The following is a 17271-nucleotide window of genomic DNA, read 5'->3' as shown; positions in this document are numbered from 1 at the left end:
GGTGAGGGGGTGGAAGGGGAATGGATAATGGGCTGCTATCCATTGGTAAATGGATAAATCCTTGGTGGGTGAAATTGTCTGTTGTTTCAGTGATGTATGCACTGAAGACCTTGACATCACCACAATGAAAAATATTCAACAAAACTGCACTTGTACCCCATTTCTTATATACAAATAAGAAATAAATGGGGGGAAAAAAACAAATAAATGCAGCTGTCAATTAGGTGGCCCCCATCTCTCTCTCTCTCTTTTTCTTTTTTATTAAATCATCGCTGTGTACATTAATGCAATCATGGGGTACAATGTGCTGGTTTTATATACAATTTTAGCTATTTTCATCAAACTGGTTAACATAGTCTTCATGGCACTTTCTTAGTTATTGTGTTAAGACACTGAAATTTACTAGGCCCCCATCTCTTGCCTCAGGGGCAGCAAAGTTGACTGATGTGTTCTATTCCTCCAGACATCTTGATTCTAGGGGTGAACATGAGACCAAAGTTTGGCCGAAGTCATTTGATAAGCAGTGAGGACTGCTACAGGGGCATAGCAAAAGAGAGCATCTATACTATTGAAGTTACAAGCTATGAGAATAAGATGCCTACGGCTTCCAGGGCACATGACTGCTATCCTTCTGAAAATAAACCCAACATGAAAATGAAGCCAACATGGAAAGCAAAAAAAAGGAAATAAAATAATGACAATAGTGGCTAGCCCTGGATCCAGTCATCCCTCAAGCCAGTCCACTGCTTGGAATGATCAACTTTACAAGTCAACGAATCACTTTTTTCATTGTCATTTTGAAATATAGCTCAAGTCTTCAATAAAGTCTTTATGATTATTACCAGTATATATTTTAGAGTTTCTTTGGACCTCTTATCCTTTGGGGGATTATTTCTTAATTTACCTTCGATATGTAGAAAACGTGGTGGCCTATTAAATTCAAAAGATTCAGAGAAATTCTTCATGTGAGTAATGAATCTGGAGCAGGGCATGGTGGTTCTTTCATGATGAGGGCTTCGCTATAAAGTAGAGGAGAAAAATAAAATAAAAAATAAAAATAAAATTAGGTTTATGGCTCTAGAAATAATCCATGCCACTTACGCTCACTTGCCTAAATGCATGATATTTCTGAAGTATTTTTGCTTGCTTAGTCTTGAAAAGAAACAGAAAAACTCTCGGTTTGCCATAACTACAGACCAAGGAGGCAGTGATGGAAGCTTAAGTTGAGAACAGGAAGAGAGCTGAGAGTTAAGTGCCCTGGTCCAGTTGTTCCATCACACAGCAAGGGAGATTAATAAGAAAAGGTCAGAAACTTGTATTTTCACTGGTGATAGGTGATATCTCATTGTGGTTTTGATTTACATTTCCCTGACTAGAACTAGTTGATCAATACGTACGTGCACATATGAAGGTAAACTTCAATGGAAGTCAAGCAGGGGAGATGGGTGTGGGGAGAAGGGTTGGGTACATTCACATTTAACTGGTACAATGCACACATTCTAAGTGAGGGGCACACTTACAACTTTGACTTAACATGTACAAAAGCAAATTACGTAACCAAAAGGTGTATACCCCTGTAATGTTCTGAAATAAAAAAAAAAGTTAAAACCTAAAAAAAAAAAATTAATTGATTGATTAAAAATGTTAAAACCCTGTACTTCATAAGCCTTTTTTGTTGGCAGCATTTTCTTTATTTCTTGGTATTGAGTAAAGTGTTTTCAAAAAATCATCACAGATGAGCCAAAAAAATCATCACGGATGAGCCAAGAGAAATGAAAGGATGAGAGCCTGTACCATTTTAAAGGGAGAAGGGTACTACAGGAGTAGTAGTGCTACTCAGAGAAACCTTGGGAGAAAGATTATTTTCCTGGCAAGGTTAGTACCTTTGTGCTCCTGAAGACTACCTTGGCTGGGGCTTGGTGCCTGTAGCTCAATGACTAGGGCTCCAACCACATACACCAGAACTGGCGGGATCGAATCCAGCTCAGGCCTGCCAAACAACAATAACAACTACAACCAAAAATAGCCGGGCATTATGACAAGCAACCCTAGTCCCAGCTACCTGGAAGGCTGAGGCATGAGAATTGCTTAAGCCCAAGAGTTGAAGGTTGCTGTGAGCTGTGACACCATGGCACTCTACCCAGGGTAATAGCTTGAGACTCTGTTACAAAAAAAAAGATTCCCTTGGCTGGGACAACCCTGGAGAGAATAGCTCAGAGCAGGGCCTGTAGAATCATGAAGGCCCATTTCCAAATCATTTCTACTGCTCTCTGTGAATGGAGGGTGACTACCCTTTTTATTCCTGTTTCTACCTTTGCAAAACAGGGCTAATGTTATCTCACAACAACCATTATCACCATTTTACAGATGAAAAGCTAAGTAACTTAACCAAAACCAGGTATGTATTGGAAGCAGATCTCAAATCCTCTTTCCTGCTCCAAAGCCCACATCCTTAGCTCCCTGCCATATTTTTTTCCTTGCTCAGTATGGGTGTGACCAGCGACCTACGTGTCCGAACCAGAACCCCTAAGGTCACCCAGGACCCCTATATCTATGCTTGACTGAATTCTGTCAACCCTACCCTCTCAATGTCCTCTAGACCCTCTCCCTCCTCTACAGCCTACGCCACCCATTAGCATCTGCACCCACGGCACCCGTCTTCAGCAGTTTCCTATCATTTAAACACTGGTTCTTAAACTTTTACTATGCATAAAAATCAGCTGGAGAACGTGTTAAAATGCAAATGCTGTTTCAGAAAATCCTGGATGGAGGAACCCAGGGGCACATGCTCTGTGAACAGCCATCTTGGGTGATTGATAAAAGTAATGAGCAGCTTCTTTTACTCAAAAAATGGTCTACAGACCAGCATTGCTAACATCACCTAGGAGCTTGTTAGATTTGAAGATTGGCCCTATCTTGAACTTATTATGGCCCTATCTTGAACATACTATACCAGGACCTGAATTTTCACAAGGTTCCCACCTGATTTGTATGCATATTAAAAACCTAGAGCACACTTCGCTCAAATCAAAATCCTTTCTATGGTACAGGATACTGGCCACGAGCCATCATCTATTTCTCTCTTCTGTCCATCCTATCGGACTCTGTCTCCTCTATGATCTAAATATCCAAACTAGGGAAACTGAGGCACAAAAAAGTGAACGCAATGGGCTCTCACCTTCTTCATCTTGGTCACCCCAGTGCCTACCACAGTCCCTGCTACATGTGACCTGAAGCGTTATGAATTCCAGCTGATGGAATTGATGTTTTAAAACACATTTTGAAATGCAGTGTAATATTCAAATTGTACCTTTCAACAACGTGTGATTTAACTGGCATAAAAAAATAAATGGAGAAAATACTATCCATGCCATGAACCACGTGCATTTTACTCCTTAAAACACAGAACATTTAGTCATTGGCAAGGGAGAGGGCTGGTGACTCTTCTCTAGGAAGACCTTGTTGCCTTCAGTTAATTCACTGCCTGAAGTCAAATCCATGCTCTATATATTGAAACCCCCACCTTTTTTTTTTTAAAGAAGAGCAAACTTTCACCACAAAGATATAAGAACAGTAAATATTGATCTTCTTGACGGATGGCGCACCTCACGCCACAGGCCACTCAAGCATCTGCTCATTGCCACCAGCCCTCGGCTTTGTTGGGGAATAATACCAAGTGGCCTCATGCGCTATCGACAGCAGATTGTAAATATTTAAAAGAAATAAATTTCTCTGAATGAAAAGCACCTTTCTTTGTTATCCAACCCCTTTCTCCTCCCCAAGTCATGTTGATTCTAGGGCTGTGCACACTCCCAGCACCTGTACTTTTCAATTGTTGGTTTGCCAAGATCACTGTGGTTTTCTTGCTTGGTTTTAGGAACCATTCTAAGTATAGTAGCAATGAAGGGGTATTTTCTTTTTCTGTTGGCAATAGGTAAGGGGAGCATCAGCCTCAGAACAACTAGCAGTGACTGTAATTAGAGAACATGGAAAGACAGGAAAAGAAATGGGAGTTCCTCTGAGAATTATCCCATCTGACAATAAAAATGTACCATCACTGCAGACAAAACATGAAAGTGTGGATTTGCTCAACAGCCATATTATTAGGCAGAAAGATTTTTTAAATGGGTTGTACTGAAATCCAGAATCATTCTTTCACAGGACAGTACAGACATGAACAATAACTAAATAATACCATAAATAAGAATGGGAATTTCAAAAAGTGGGTGATCAGATGTGATGGTTAATACCCACTTAGGATACTAACCCAAGAGTCTAACTATAAATATTGCATAAAATGTTTTCTTCTACATGAAGCTTTATCTAGCTGATGTAGTATGATCCCGCCCTGTGTGATTTTTAACTGTGGCTCTTTAATCTCATCCCACTGAGCCACGCGCAATGCAGCATTAGAATAAAACAAACTTTTGCCAAGTACTGTGATCTGATCATTGTAGATGGCAAATGGGGTTTAGGGACAATGGCCTCTATGTAAAGCTTTAGCCACTTGTCTTACCCTAAGCTGAAGTCTAATTCAAAGAGAGTACTACAGCCTCCTTCCCACCACTTGGAAGAACATTTGTCAACTTTCCCTTCATACTTTATTATTCTTGTGAACAAATACTTGGAAATCCACACTTCTTCAATTCTTGATCCGTTTGGTCTGGTTAAAGCAATGCCCATATCTGAGTCCATCAGCACATTATATTCTATTGGCTGCAAGAATCAGAATTCAGAGTCAACCAGGTATAATGAGACTGGGTTGAGAATTCCAGGATCGAGGTTTGACTGAGACAGATGGCAGAGTTTGGGACCGCTGCAGCTATTTACCAGCATAAGGCAAGTATCTCTTAGTGCTGAATTACTTTTCAGGCACGACAGCTGGAGCTGGGTGAGCTGCCCTCTCTTGCATATTCTGCCTGGTGCCCAAAGATCTGTATTTCTTGGTATAAGGGATCAAAATGTAGTCTGTGTTCATGGAAGTTTACTTCGCACTAGGTAGACACATCAGTTCTAATAAAGATGATACTGATGAGGATCATGACCACTTTGCCTTAGCTGGCATCATTCTCCAAACAGCTAAACCAAAAACAAATCCTAAACAATGTACCTATTCCAAAAGTACAAGAGATGATACTTGGCACAAACCCTTACAACTAAAATAGATATCTTGTTGTTGCCAATGAATGTAGTCAGCCATAGAGTAAGGAGCTGAAATCACTCTCTGTTTGCCCTGGATTAGGAAGCCATACATTGACCTGCATAACAGATATTTTTAAATTGTATACAAATCATGAAGCCACTTTCAGTTTCTTGTAAGACTTGTAAAAATTACAGAATATATCAGAGGGATCATGAACATGACATTGTATAAATTTAAATTCAGATTCATGTGAAAGCGACTTGCAAGAAGAGTTAAATCTTTTGAGAAAAAATCTGTCCTGCAACAATCATCAGCTCAAAATATACCAATATTATATTTTAGAATATTTATCAGAAATTTATTCCATGTTGTCAGAGTCTACAAAATAGTCTTAACAGTGTTAGTAACAGTTGTACTGGCACAAAGACTCTTCTCAAAACGAAAAACTACCAAAATGCTTTGTAATCTTGCCAATGTAAATGCTACAAATATAACTCACCAAAACCTAATCAATGAATTTGCAAAAAGCAAGCCAAGGAAAGAAAAAGGCCTTACAATCAATTAAAACATCACCGTAGTAAAGTAGCCCTATTTATTACATTACGTACTTACAACACAAAAATAATTATTTCAAATTGTATGTTCATATTGTTACCAACATATTGCTGTAACCCCTATCATATTTTATAAGTAATAAGATATTCATAAAGGAAAATGTTTTGTATTTCAGTAGTACAAATTGCCCCTTTTTCCTGCTTCATTATACAATGGGCTCCATGAATTGCATAGCAAGTCCTGATTGTACCTACATAATTTTTCAGAGTAACCCTTTCATTCTTACATTCAAATGGATAAGGACAAAAGTTGTGAACCAAATGACTAAATTTTGTATTTCTCACCTATGTCATTGGGAGGTAACCCTCTTCCATCCTGCAAGATCACTTCCTAGCAGAATTTAAAATATCGGAGACCAATAATAGCATGCCATTTTCAAAGAAAATAATGATATCCGTTATCTATTGAGCATCTTCAATGGCCACATGTTGTCCCAAGTTAGACAGGAGGCTATCTGTACAGTGCATGCACATTTTTGAGAAATTACCTATCTTTTGCCATCAAAAGTTCATGTAGTCTGACACCATTCTGATTTACAACCCTTTGCGATCTGCCCGGGAGATGTTTGTTTTATTTGTATTCTTTGTTTGAACATCTCTGAAAACGTTTGTGACCTCTTTGTCACTGTTGAAACAAATTGCATAACAAAGTGTGCAACATGGGTCGCCTTTCATTATGCGGGGCACCCAAGTACCCTGTCAATCTGGAAATTCCTGTTTTGCAGTCCTAGAAATGTTTTCTTCTTTTTGTTTTTTTTTTTTTTAAATAATTTTCTCCCCTCTCTGTTCTCTTCTTTCCCTCTCATTTTCTTTTTTTTTTTTTCAAAGATTTTTAGTTTACTTTCCAAGATTGCCTTATCTTCTCATATGTTCATTACTTCTTTTAAAATGTTGATACTAACACATTAAATTTCCAGTGTTGATTTCGTGTTCTTATTGTCTTGTTTTAATCTATGTCACGCAGCTCTGGCTTATGGATGCTCTGTCTGCTTTTACTTCTTGCTGAGGATTTAGAGTCTAGGATCTCCTTTTCCATTGTGGTGCTCAATCTATTATTACTGTTTGCCTCTGGGCAGCGTTTGAATGTCCTCTGAGCCTCTCTCTTCTGTGTGTTTTTCATTTATCTCAAGCTTTCCTCCTTGAGGATCCTGGAGAGCACTGACGACCCATTCATATCAGTGGCAAAGCACTTAAGATTGACTGCAGCCTGGATTGCACTTGGGCTTCTGGACAGTGAACTTCAGAGCAGCGTGAGGCAGCAAGTCCACCTTCCCAGTGACAGTCCCCTCATTTTCAGGGTGTGAAGGGTTTATCTCTGGAAACTCCCCCAACACCAGCCCAGGGAGCACTACCAGACTGGGAGCATTCTGGAAGGAGCTGAGCAGTGCCCCACAGGGCACTGTATAAAATTTTCAGAGCTCCCACCTGTTCCCTGAGTTGAGATCTTGTCTGACTTAACTTTTTGAGAGAGTAAATCCGTGTGCTGAGCCTGCAGGGTGAGCCAACAGGAAATGGGACTCCGCAGCCGGCCTCTCATAGGGCCCCTGGTTTAAGTTCTGTGCCCAATCCCTGACTTAGACGACAGGGAGACCTCTGAGGATCCAGGTTTCTGGGCATGTTGCGAATTGCCTCATTTCTCCTTGTTGGCCCCTTTGTTGGGAGTCACTTCATCCTGGCAGGTCAGTTAACCACTTTAACCAACTTAATGGCTTTTCCAAAAATAAAAAAAAATGTTGAAATTGTTCACCTGATATAGTCTCCCCTCTTTGTCTTTATCCTTGCAGGTGCATGCACTTTGTTTTAAGACTGTATTTTTCAATCTTTTTCAAAATCATATGAGATATAAAAATTGTGTAATAGTGGCAGGACACCTGAGGCAAATGGATGAGGCTGCTCAAGGCCAAGGGGCAACTGGCTTGATCCAGCCAACTGTCTCAGCTCTCACAAGACCACCAAGAAGGCTAAATAATTTCATATTTCTGCCCACTTGCAACCTATTTGTAGCATACCACACAGAAGGCTCTATTCACCATTACATTTACAGAGAGATGAATAAGTGTGTTCAGTCTACAATGTTCAACTGACACCCCTCATTGTTCACTTGTCCACACTGTCTAAATTACATACTTTTTTCTCCTATGGACATCCATGTCATGGTCTTAGAGGATCTACCTTGCTGCCTCAAAAGGCATCCTCCTAATCCCTTTTCCCAGGAACACCTAGGATACCAATTGTCTCTATGATTGTTCTCCCTAAAAGTAGAGAAGGCAGTTCTCTTCCCAGGGCAAATACCCAGCCTCATGATCAACCACGTAAGTTTCAGGAACCTGGACCCCCTGGTAACTGGAGAGAGGGGATTCTACCCCAGTCAATGAAACAGAACTGTGGTGAAGACAAAAAGAATAATCTAAAAGAAACTCACACACAGCTGGCCAGGACAGTATGACATTGTGCTCAAGGCCACGGGATTCAGAATTTGTCATACCTGAGCTGGAATCCTGCCTCCATCATTTACTGGATATGTGATCCTAGGGAAATGACTCCACCTCCCTAAGCTTCAATAGCCTCATCTGGAAAATAGGATTTAATAGTAATTCCTGTTGTTGTGAGTGTTTAAGTGACAAAGCAACGGCCAAGTGCCTAACAGAGGTGGTGGGCGAATGAGTGGGAAGAAAATATCGATGAAGGTTGAAAGGGAAAAAATAATGCTTGCAAAGAAAAAAAAGGCACGGTCTTGATAAAACAGTAAAGCATGGATAAAAAAGATCAGAGCCACAGTTAACACACAGAGATGCCTAGGTCTCTTCCATCCACAGAGAAACAGTAAATATAAAGATATGTAGATAAACATACAGATAAAAATCACAATTCTCAATATCTTCTGAGGTCCTTATATGTGCTAGTACTTCCAGGAATTGCCTAATGTTTTCCAGGAGAAGAACAAAGTTAGTATCGCCACTAAGTTATTCATTAGCCCTCAAAACAGGGTCAAGCATCCTCCCCTATTGCTAGCTCTTCTTCTTTTTACAAGACCATAAATAAAAATATAACTGATAGCTCATCTCATCATCTGCCTCACTCAGACACCAGCCCACAGATTATTTTATGCTGGGGGAAAAGGAGCCCAGTGTGAATATTTGAGAATAATACTAAGGATTCATATGTGTACACTTCTAACCATGTACCCCAATGTGTCAAAGGAAAAAAATACTAATGTGGGAGAAAATATAATATAGGTCAACATCTCCTTGACACCTATTGATAGATACTTTATTAAACCTGAAGATGGTGCTTCTCAAAAAAAAAAAAAAAAAAAAAACATAAATTTGAATTTTTTTCAGGTTCTCCATAGAGATGAGGTTTGCATCATACTTGGAAAAAGGAATCATAATTCAATTATCCAATGATTTATTACAATATAACTTTGCCCACACTAGATATTTGGAAGTGTAAACATCAGAGTATTACCCTCCCTTCCATCCCAGGCTTCGCATTTCAGATTTCATTAGCCAATAAAGCCAGGTTTATTTATAATAAAGTTAAGCCCTTCAAACCACTGACCATGGAAACCAGATTTTGAAATAATTCAGATTTGTGTTTCTGTTCTTTCTAATTAAGGGTAATATCGGGAAGCACAGACAGTGGGTAGCATTGTTCGAGCACCATGGATTTAAGCAAAGAAAATCTGATTATCAGCTCATGTCAGAAGCCAAGCGATAATGCGGCTTAGCATTTGTTGGGGCTTTTTCTTTGGCCAAAAGATAATTACCGTTCGTGAGGCCTTACGTAAGTGTATCTAATATCTAAGGCCCTAAAATTTATGAATAGCAAAAGCTCACAATAGGCAAAGAAGAATTACTGTATTTATTATTTCTCTGGCTTGTTCCACCATGATAATTTCATTATCCTAGCAAAGTTGAACCTCTAAAATCAAAGTATAATTTCTTAAAGGACAAGAAGTTAAATAGCTGGCAAGGTTTTCTGCCTGATTTCCTCCAAGGAAAGTTATTTCCAACAAATAAGAAGTAGACCAGCCAGAATTTTAATAGGAAACTTACCAAACTTACCTATTGAGGTGATTGCACAAACACATGTAAAGCTTCTGCAGTGAGATTTTTTTTTTCTCTTTCTTAAACTGTTATTTCTCAAACTTACGCTGTTGATAACAAATGCAACACTTCTGACCAAACAATGGGAAAAATCTAAACTTAAAAAGCACTTCTTGGCAAAAGCAGGATAGTGTCAGCGTGACGACTGCTGAACACAGACAACTGAGTGTATATTACAAAGAGTAATAAATCCTGGCAATCCAGAACAGAAAATTTATTTGAACTAGGGGTTAGAAGTTTCCTCTATAAAACCAAATCTATTTATGAGGATGAATAAAAATCAACTTGTGAAGTTTTCAAGGTAAATTTGTTCAGATCCTCCACACCATAAAGAAACAACTGCTTTTGGAAGAGAAAGATAGCTTGATTGTCTTTAAGTATAGATTTTTTATTTCTTTAGGAATAAATTTCATTTTCTTGCTTATTCTATACAGTAGCAACTAACATTTTATTGAGTACCTACTATGGACCAGGCAGGCCTTGTTCTGAACACTTTGGATATTTTAAACTCATCAAACTAACCTTATAAAATCAGTACTTTATTATCCCTTTTTATATATGTGGAAAATGAGTCACAGAGAGGTTAGAGCACTTGCCTACTGGCTCCCATCACTCCATGTTTCACCATCTATAGGGTACCTGATTATATTCATCCTCATAACGAGAGTTGGCTTTATCTCTCAAACTTCTAAACACTAAATTTTTCCCCTCTAGGTTGTCAGAATTTATTCCGTGTAACCTCTGCTCAGGCTGCTTCTATTAAATACTACCTCAGTGCTCACTCAGACACCCTTCTGAAGCTGAAAGAAATGGAAGGTGAGGACTCATCAGAGGAGTTACCTTGCTGGCTCAGGAACTAACAATCAGCCCCCCAATCTCGGCCAGATTACTAACCTCTCTGTTGAAGGACACTCACTTGGGAGCACTGCTCCCTCTCCTGCCTACTTGGCATGGTTCTTGAGGCAGTATGGAGACTCTATAAGAACTCTGAGAAGTATGGAGTACTGTTCAGAGGGGAACGGGTGGACAGAACAATGCAACTGGCAGAGGTTTGAAGCAGACACTGAAGGTGTCTTAGTCAGTAACCAACCAGCACACTCCTCAGCTCTCCCTGCTCTTCTCCTGAGCTCTTACTCGCACCCTAGGTTTACCTGAGCAAGGGGATATATCAATGATGACAGTGATGACAAGAATGTGTGCAGTGGACTCCAGCACAGACCAGGAGCAAGGCTGCCCAGGTGGGATTCTAGATCCATCCCTCAGGCAAATTTTTTTACCTTTCTTTGCCTGGGCTTCTCCATCAGTATTTTTTTAAATTTATTTCAGATTAATATGAGGGTACAAATGATTAGATTACATTGTTTGCATTTGTTAGGTCAAGTTCAAGTTGTAGTTGAGCCCTTCGCTCAGGAGGTGTGTTATATACCCTTACATTGTGTGCATGATGAGAGAGTTTACCAATATCCCCTCCTCACCTCTCCCCTTTCCCCCACTTGAATTTAATTTAATTTTTCTCTCAAGTGGGGGTGTAGTTTTTTTATCTATTGGTTTCATGTTAGTTTTGTGTACATTGGATATTTGCTTTTCCATTCCTGTGATACTTTCCTAAGTCCCCATCAGTATTAATAAAATGAAGTTAGTAATAGTCCCTAGCTGATTGTGCAATTATGACAATTCAGTGACAGTGATTATAGAGAACTTGGAATATGAGTAGATAGTCCTTACTAAATATATACCTCAGAGAGCTGTGAGTAGCAGGTACCACCAATTGACTGTTTATTGTACTAGCAAATTAAAAGATGGAATTACAGCTTTTCTTGGTTTCTGTTTTCTATCCTCATGAAAAATTGCTGGGGTTTTTTCTACTTTGGCCAAATGACTAAAACAGAAAATTGTGTTTTACAATTTATGTGGCTGATTTCATCCACTTCTGATTACTTTTAGATTATAGCAAAAAAAAAAAAAAAAACAAGTCCTCTCGAGCATTGTACAACCATGTTAGATTATTGGGACCTTAGGTATTCATGGGGATTACATTTATGAAGATTCTAAAGCAGTAATACCAGAACACAAAATAATCAAGCCAGTATCAGGTTCTCCTGACCCTAAGTCCATGGTCTCAGTCCTTCTGCTCTTGCTTTGATCTTAATAAGATACACTGAGAAAGAAGAGCAAATATAGACCTGAACCTCATGGCACGATCAACTCACTAAATATTCATTACAATGCCATGAAATAAAGAGCATTGTCTCTATGTCCCTTGCATATACCATCAAATGATCTTTAACAAGGGTCCCAAGACTTCTCACTGTAAAGAAGAAATGGAAGGAATTCCTTTCTCTCAATGGAGGAAAGAATAGTCCTTCAACAAACAGTGTTGAGAAAACTGAATATTCATTTGCAAAAGAACCAAGTTGGGCCCTTACCTTATATACAAAAATTAACTCAAAATAGATTAAAGAACTAAATAACAAAACCTATAAAACTCCTAGACAGAAATATAGGGGAAAGGCTTCATGACGTTGAGTTTGGCAATGGTTCCTTTGATATGACACTGAAAGCACAGGCAATAAAAAAAAAAAAATAGACAAATGGGACTATATCGAGCTTAGAAACTTGTGTGCATCAATGTACAAAATCCACAGAGTGAAAAGGCAACCTATGGAATGGGAGAAAATATTTGCAAATCACATATCTGATAAAAGTTTAATAACCAGAATATATAAAGAACACCTACAACTCAACAACAGTAAAATAAACCAACAAAATTGGGGAAATTATTTGAATAGATACAGCTATGATACACAAATGGCCAAAGAGCATATGACAAAATGTTCAACATCACTAATCCTTAGAGAAGTTCAAATGAGATATCCCTTCATACTCAGTAATATGGCTATGACCAAAAACAAAACAAAAGGAGAAAATAACAAGTTTTTGTAACAAGTAATTGTAACAAGTTTTGTAACAAGTAATTGTAACCCTTTTAACTATTGGTGGGATTGGAAAGTGCTGCATCTACTATAGAAAATAGTGTGGCAGTTCCTCAAAAAAATTAAAAATAGAATTACCATATAATCCAGCAATCTCACTTTCAAAAGAATTGAAAGCAAGGTCTCCAAGAGATATGTGAACTCATGTTAATAACAACACTATTCATAATAGCCAGGAAGTGAAAGCAACTCAAATGTCCATTGATGGATGATTAAATAAACAAAATGTAGTATATACACCTACCATGGACTATTACTCACTCTTAAAAAGGAAGGAAATCCTGCACCATGCTATAGCCTGGAGGACATTTTGCTAAGTGAAATAAGCCAGTCACAGAAAGACGAATCCCATATGATTCCACTTACATGAAGTATCTCAAATAGTCAAATTCATAAAAACAGAGAGGGGAATGGTGGTTACCAGGTGCTGGGCTGTGGGAGGATAGAATCGGCAGGTATTATTTAATGGGTATAGAGTTTCAGTGCTATAAGATGAAACAATTTCGGAGTTCTGGTTTGCTGCAAAGTGAATATACTTAACACTACTGAACTGTACCCTTAAAAAGGGTGAAAGATGGTAAATTTTATGTTGCGTATTTTTACCACAATTAAAAAATTAAACATAAATAAATAGTGCTATGGAAAAAAACAAACCAACCAACATGGAATGTTTACATGGAATGGAAAATAGATGCGGAGCAGCACAGAATTCAGTGATGGAGGAAACAGAGGCCCGTTGCGCTCAGCGCCTGGGCTCAGAGCCTCCAGCATACTCCTGTTGCACCTTCACCGATGTACCAGCAAGGACGGATTGGTACTTAGGGACACATTCACCCTGCAGTTCTCTTCTTATCTCATGGCGGTGGTTTTATTAATTTTTGACTGACTCCCCTTGACTTAACTTTTCTCTTGCTTTTTTTTTTTAATTTTCGTCAATTTGCTTTACACTCCAGATTTTTGAAAAGTTTTTCTTGCAAACTTCCATGAATTTTTATTTTACTTTCAGCAATCACATATTTGATTCCATGAATTCTTTCTGTTTGCTGATTGCTTTTTTTTTTTTTTTTTTTTTTTTTGAGACAGAGTTTCAAGCTGTCAGCCTGGGTAGAGTGCTGTGGCATCACAGCTCACAGCAACCTCCAACTTCTGGGCTCAAAAGAGTTTCCTGCCTCTGCCTCCCAAGTAGCTGGGACTACAGGTGCCTGCCACAATGCCCGGCTATTTTTTGGTTGCAGTCGCTATTGTTGTTTGGTGGGCCCGGGCTGGATTCAAACCTGCCAGCTCAGGTGTATGTGGCTGGCGCCTTAGCCGCTTGAACCACAGGCGCTGAGCCTGATTGCTTCCTTTTAAGGGACACAGCTGTTCTTACTTTATGGATTTTTCCCAGAATCCCCTAAAGGATACTAATTAGATGTCTTTTAGGAGTGAATATTTCCTTCTGGTTTCTGAATTATGTCTGTTTCCTCTAATGCCAGTTTCTCCATTGGATCTTCTTGATTTTTCTAGCATGGATGATTGTTTTTCCTTAAATTCTGGAAGTCCTTGATATTGTGTATAAAAACCTAGCTGATGGGTTTCTTCTCTCCTTGTACAGATATGATTCTCTTATTAAGGAACTATGGGCTTCTACCTATGACCATGCATTTGGTAGAGGTGGTCAGGCACATGAACTGAATGGCTTTCCTTCAAGTGTATGAGTGGACTGGCTGGGGCCCTTCCAAATGCCAAAGACATTCTAAGACACTAATTCGTATGATAAGAGTCCTGGCCCTCCCTCAAGTCTAGAAGCTCTGTCAACTTCTTTAGAAAAATACTCTTCAGCTTTATCCCAGAGAGCAAATCCTGCCTACAAATCACTCTTGCCTTCTCATCAACATCTGGAGGTAGTGTGACTCACCTGGCTTGGGAGCTGGGAAGAAAAAAATGAGCATGCCTGGCTCTGCCCTCTCTCCTCCTTTGTCTTCGAGGTCTACAAAAAGCAAGTGACACCAGTCTGCCTTTAGTCATAATGTAAGTTTATCAGGAAAAAGCCTGCCCCACCATCCTTGCAGGGAAGTTCTGTGATTTCTGAGCGCTGCAGGTAAGTCATTCTGGATGTCAGGACAGAAAGCCCACTTTTTTCACATACCTAAATCATATTTCCAGCCTATTTGACATTTTGACCTCCATTAGCTAGTTTCTCTGTCTTTCTCACTGGGTTCAAAATTCATGCAAAGATGGTTGGCCATGATGGCCCGTGCCTGTAATCCTGGCACTCTAGGAAGCTGAAGTGGGAGGATAGCTTGACCTCAGAAGTTCAAGAGTAGCCTGAGCAAGAATGAGAGCCCATCTCTACTAAAAAATAGGAAAAAATTAGCTGGGTGTTGTGGAGGGTGCCTGAAGTCCCAGCTACTTGGGAAGATGAGGCATGAGGATCACTTGAACCCAGAGTTTGAGGTTGCTCAAGCTCTCTTTCATAGCACTCTACCCTAGAGCAACAGAGTGAGTCTCTGTCACCCCCCAAAAAAATTCATACAAAGAAAAGAGTACTGTGCATGGACAACTTAGACCCCAATATACATGTTTCTTAGTATTTTGTTTTGTTTGTTAATTTCATTCTCCTTGGCATTTGATCAGTTCTTTGCTATGTGGGGAGGAAATCCCCCCATTGAGTTGTCTCCCCAATCCTTGGTGACAGGCAAGTGTCTTTGTTTCTAAACCTGTCATGCTGCCTGAGAGTCTGTTTTCTAATCTCAGCCCTCTAGACTCACACAGATACTATGAAGCCCTGATACCCCTTCTGCAATTCAAAAGTAGAAAGGAATTAAACCACTCAGGGCTTTAGCTAGATGCCTGCTTTGGTCTGGACACTCTTCCCCTTCCACGACCATAGTGCTATTTGTTTCAGCTTCAGTTAGGCATTAGAAGCAATTTACTCCAAAATCTAGTGTTTTTAAAGCCTGTGAAGTGAGAACATAACTGCTGCTTGGGCATAGCTTTCCCACTTACGGGAAGTTATTTATGAGCAAATCAAACTATATCACTAAAATATATTTTTTATTATGAGTGTAAAGGGCGGCGCCTGTGGCTCAGTCGGTAAGGCGCCGGCCCCATATACCGAGGGTGGCAGGTTCAAACCCGGCCCCAGCTGAACTGCAACCAAAAAATAGCTGGGCGTTGTGGCGGGCGCCTGTAGTCCCAGCTACTCGGGAGGCTGAGGCAAGAGAATCACTTAAGCCCAGGAATTGGAGGTTGCTGTGAGCTGTGTGAAGCCACGGCACTCTACCGAGGGCCATAAAGTGAGACTCTGTCTCTACAAAAAAAAAAATGTATTATGAGTGTAAAAACTGCACACTCTAAAAATCTTAAACAGTATAAAGAGTAGGCAGTTTTCACTACTCTCAAGAGGTAATTCACATCAACAAAAAAGTTCTTGAGCTGTTTTCTGAAAGTTTTGGTGCATATGTCCCCACACTTTATTGATACAAATGAAACCACAGTGTAACCCAGATAAAGCTGTTTCCTCACAGCCCACCTCACCATGGGTGCCACAGTCAAAAGAAAGGAAGCATCCAAAAACCAGTTAGAAAGCAATTAAAATCCTCAGTGAAGGGACTAAGAACCAGGAGAGGTAAGGCCTTGCATGGTACCTGAAATTATTCTTCACCAATCTCCCTAAAGCTTCGCTCTTCACATCCTAGACAGTCTCTCTCTCTCTTTCCCTCCCTCCCTCCTTTTTCCTTTCTCCTCCATCTCCAAAAACTATCCTTTCAAACCTCAATCCATTCTGGCTCTAGTCTTTTGTTTGTTTGTTTTGTTTTAAGACAGTCTCTCTCTGTCACCCTGGATAGAGTGCCAGGTCGGCACAGCTCACAGCAACCTCAAACTCTTGGGCTTACACGATTCTCTTGCAGGCCTCCCAAGTAGCTGGGACTACAGGTGCCCCCCACAACACTCGGCTTTTTATTGTTGCAGTTATCTTTGTTGTTTAGCAGGCCCGGGCCAGGTTAGAACCTGACTGCCTCGGGGTATGTGGCCGGCACCCTAACCACTGGGCATGGGCACCAAGCCCTGGCTCTAATCTTTCCCCCTCTTCCTCTTACCTTTCCTATAAGTTTCTTTTTCCTTAGTAGTTCTGTTCATTCCCAAATCACTGGTCTTTCTGAGTTTCTTCCCAGTTCTTCTCTGTACTCATTATTGGAATAACCCAATAAAGGGCCAGGCATGGCTGGCAGCACCAACGAATAAAGGCACTTTGCTCTTCAGAGCCAGGGAAGAAGTTGAGGTTATAGGAATATGCTCCTGTAGGTTGACCTTGTCACAATATGGTACTTCCTATCTACAACATACTTCTTGTGTTTGTAAATTGGCTTTTCAGAATACAGCATACTCACTCATTCTTTTTAAAATGATACACTATTCTACAGTATTAA

At 39.8% G+C, this 17271-nt stretch overlaps 1 protein-coding gene across 1 annotated transcript in view; it reads right to left on the bottom strand.

The window, feature by feature from the left end:
- Positions 1-17271, bottom strand: part of C3H12orf42 (chromosome 3 C12orf42 homolog) — a 152920-nt gene that overhangs the window by 58858 nt on the left and 76791 nt on the right. The window contains exon 4 of the mRNA XM_053583351.1: positions 905-1019. Coding sequence (XP_053439326.1) covers positions 905-1019 — 115 coding nt within the window. The remainder of the gene's footprint in view (positions 1-904; positions 1020-17271) is intronic.

Source organism: Nycticebus coucang, chromosome 3, assembly GCF_027406575.1.
Source record: "Nycticebus coucang isolate mNycCou1 chromosome 3, mNycCou1.pri, whole genome shotgun sequence".
In the NCBI taxonomy this organism is placed as follows: Eukaryota; Metazoa; Chordata; class Mammalia; order Primates; family Lorisidae; genus Nycticebus; species Nycticebus coucang.
This window is presented reverse-complemented; position numbering and strand designations above follow the sequence as displayed.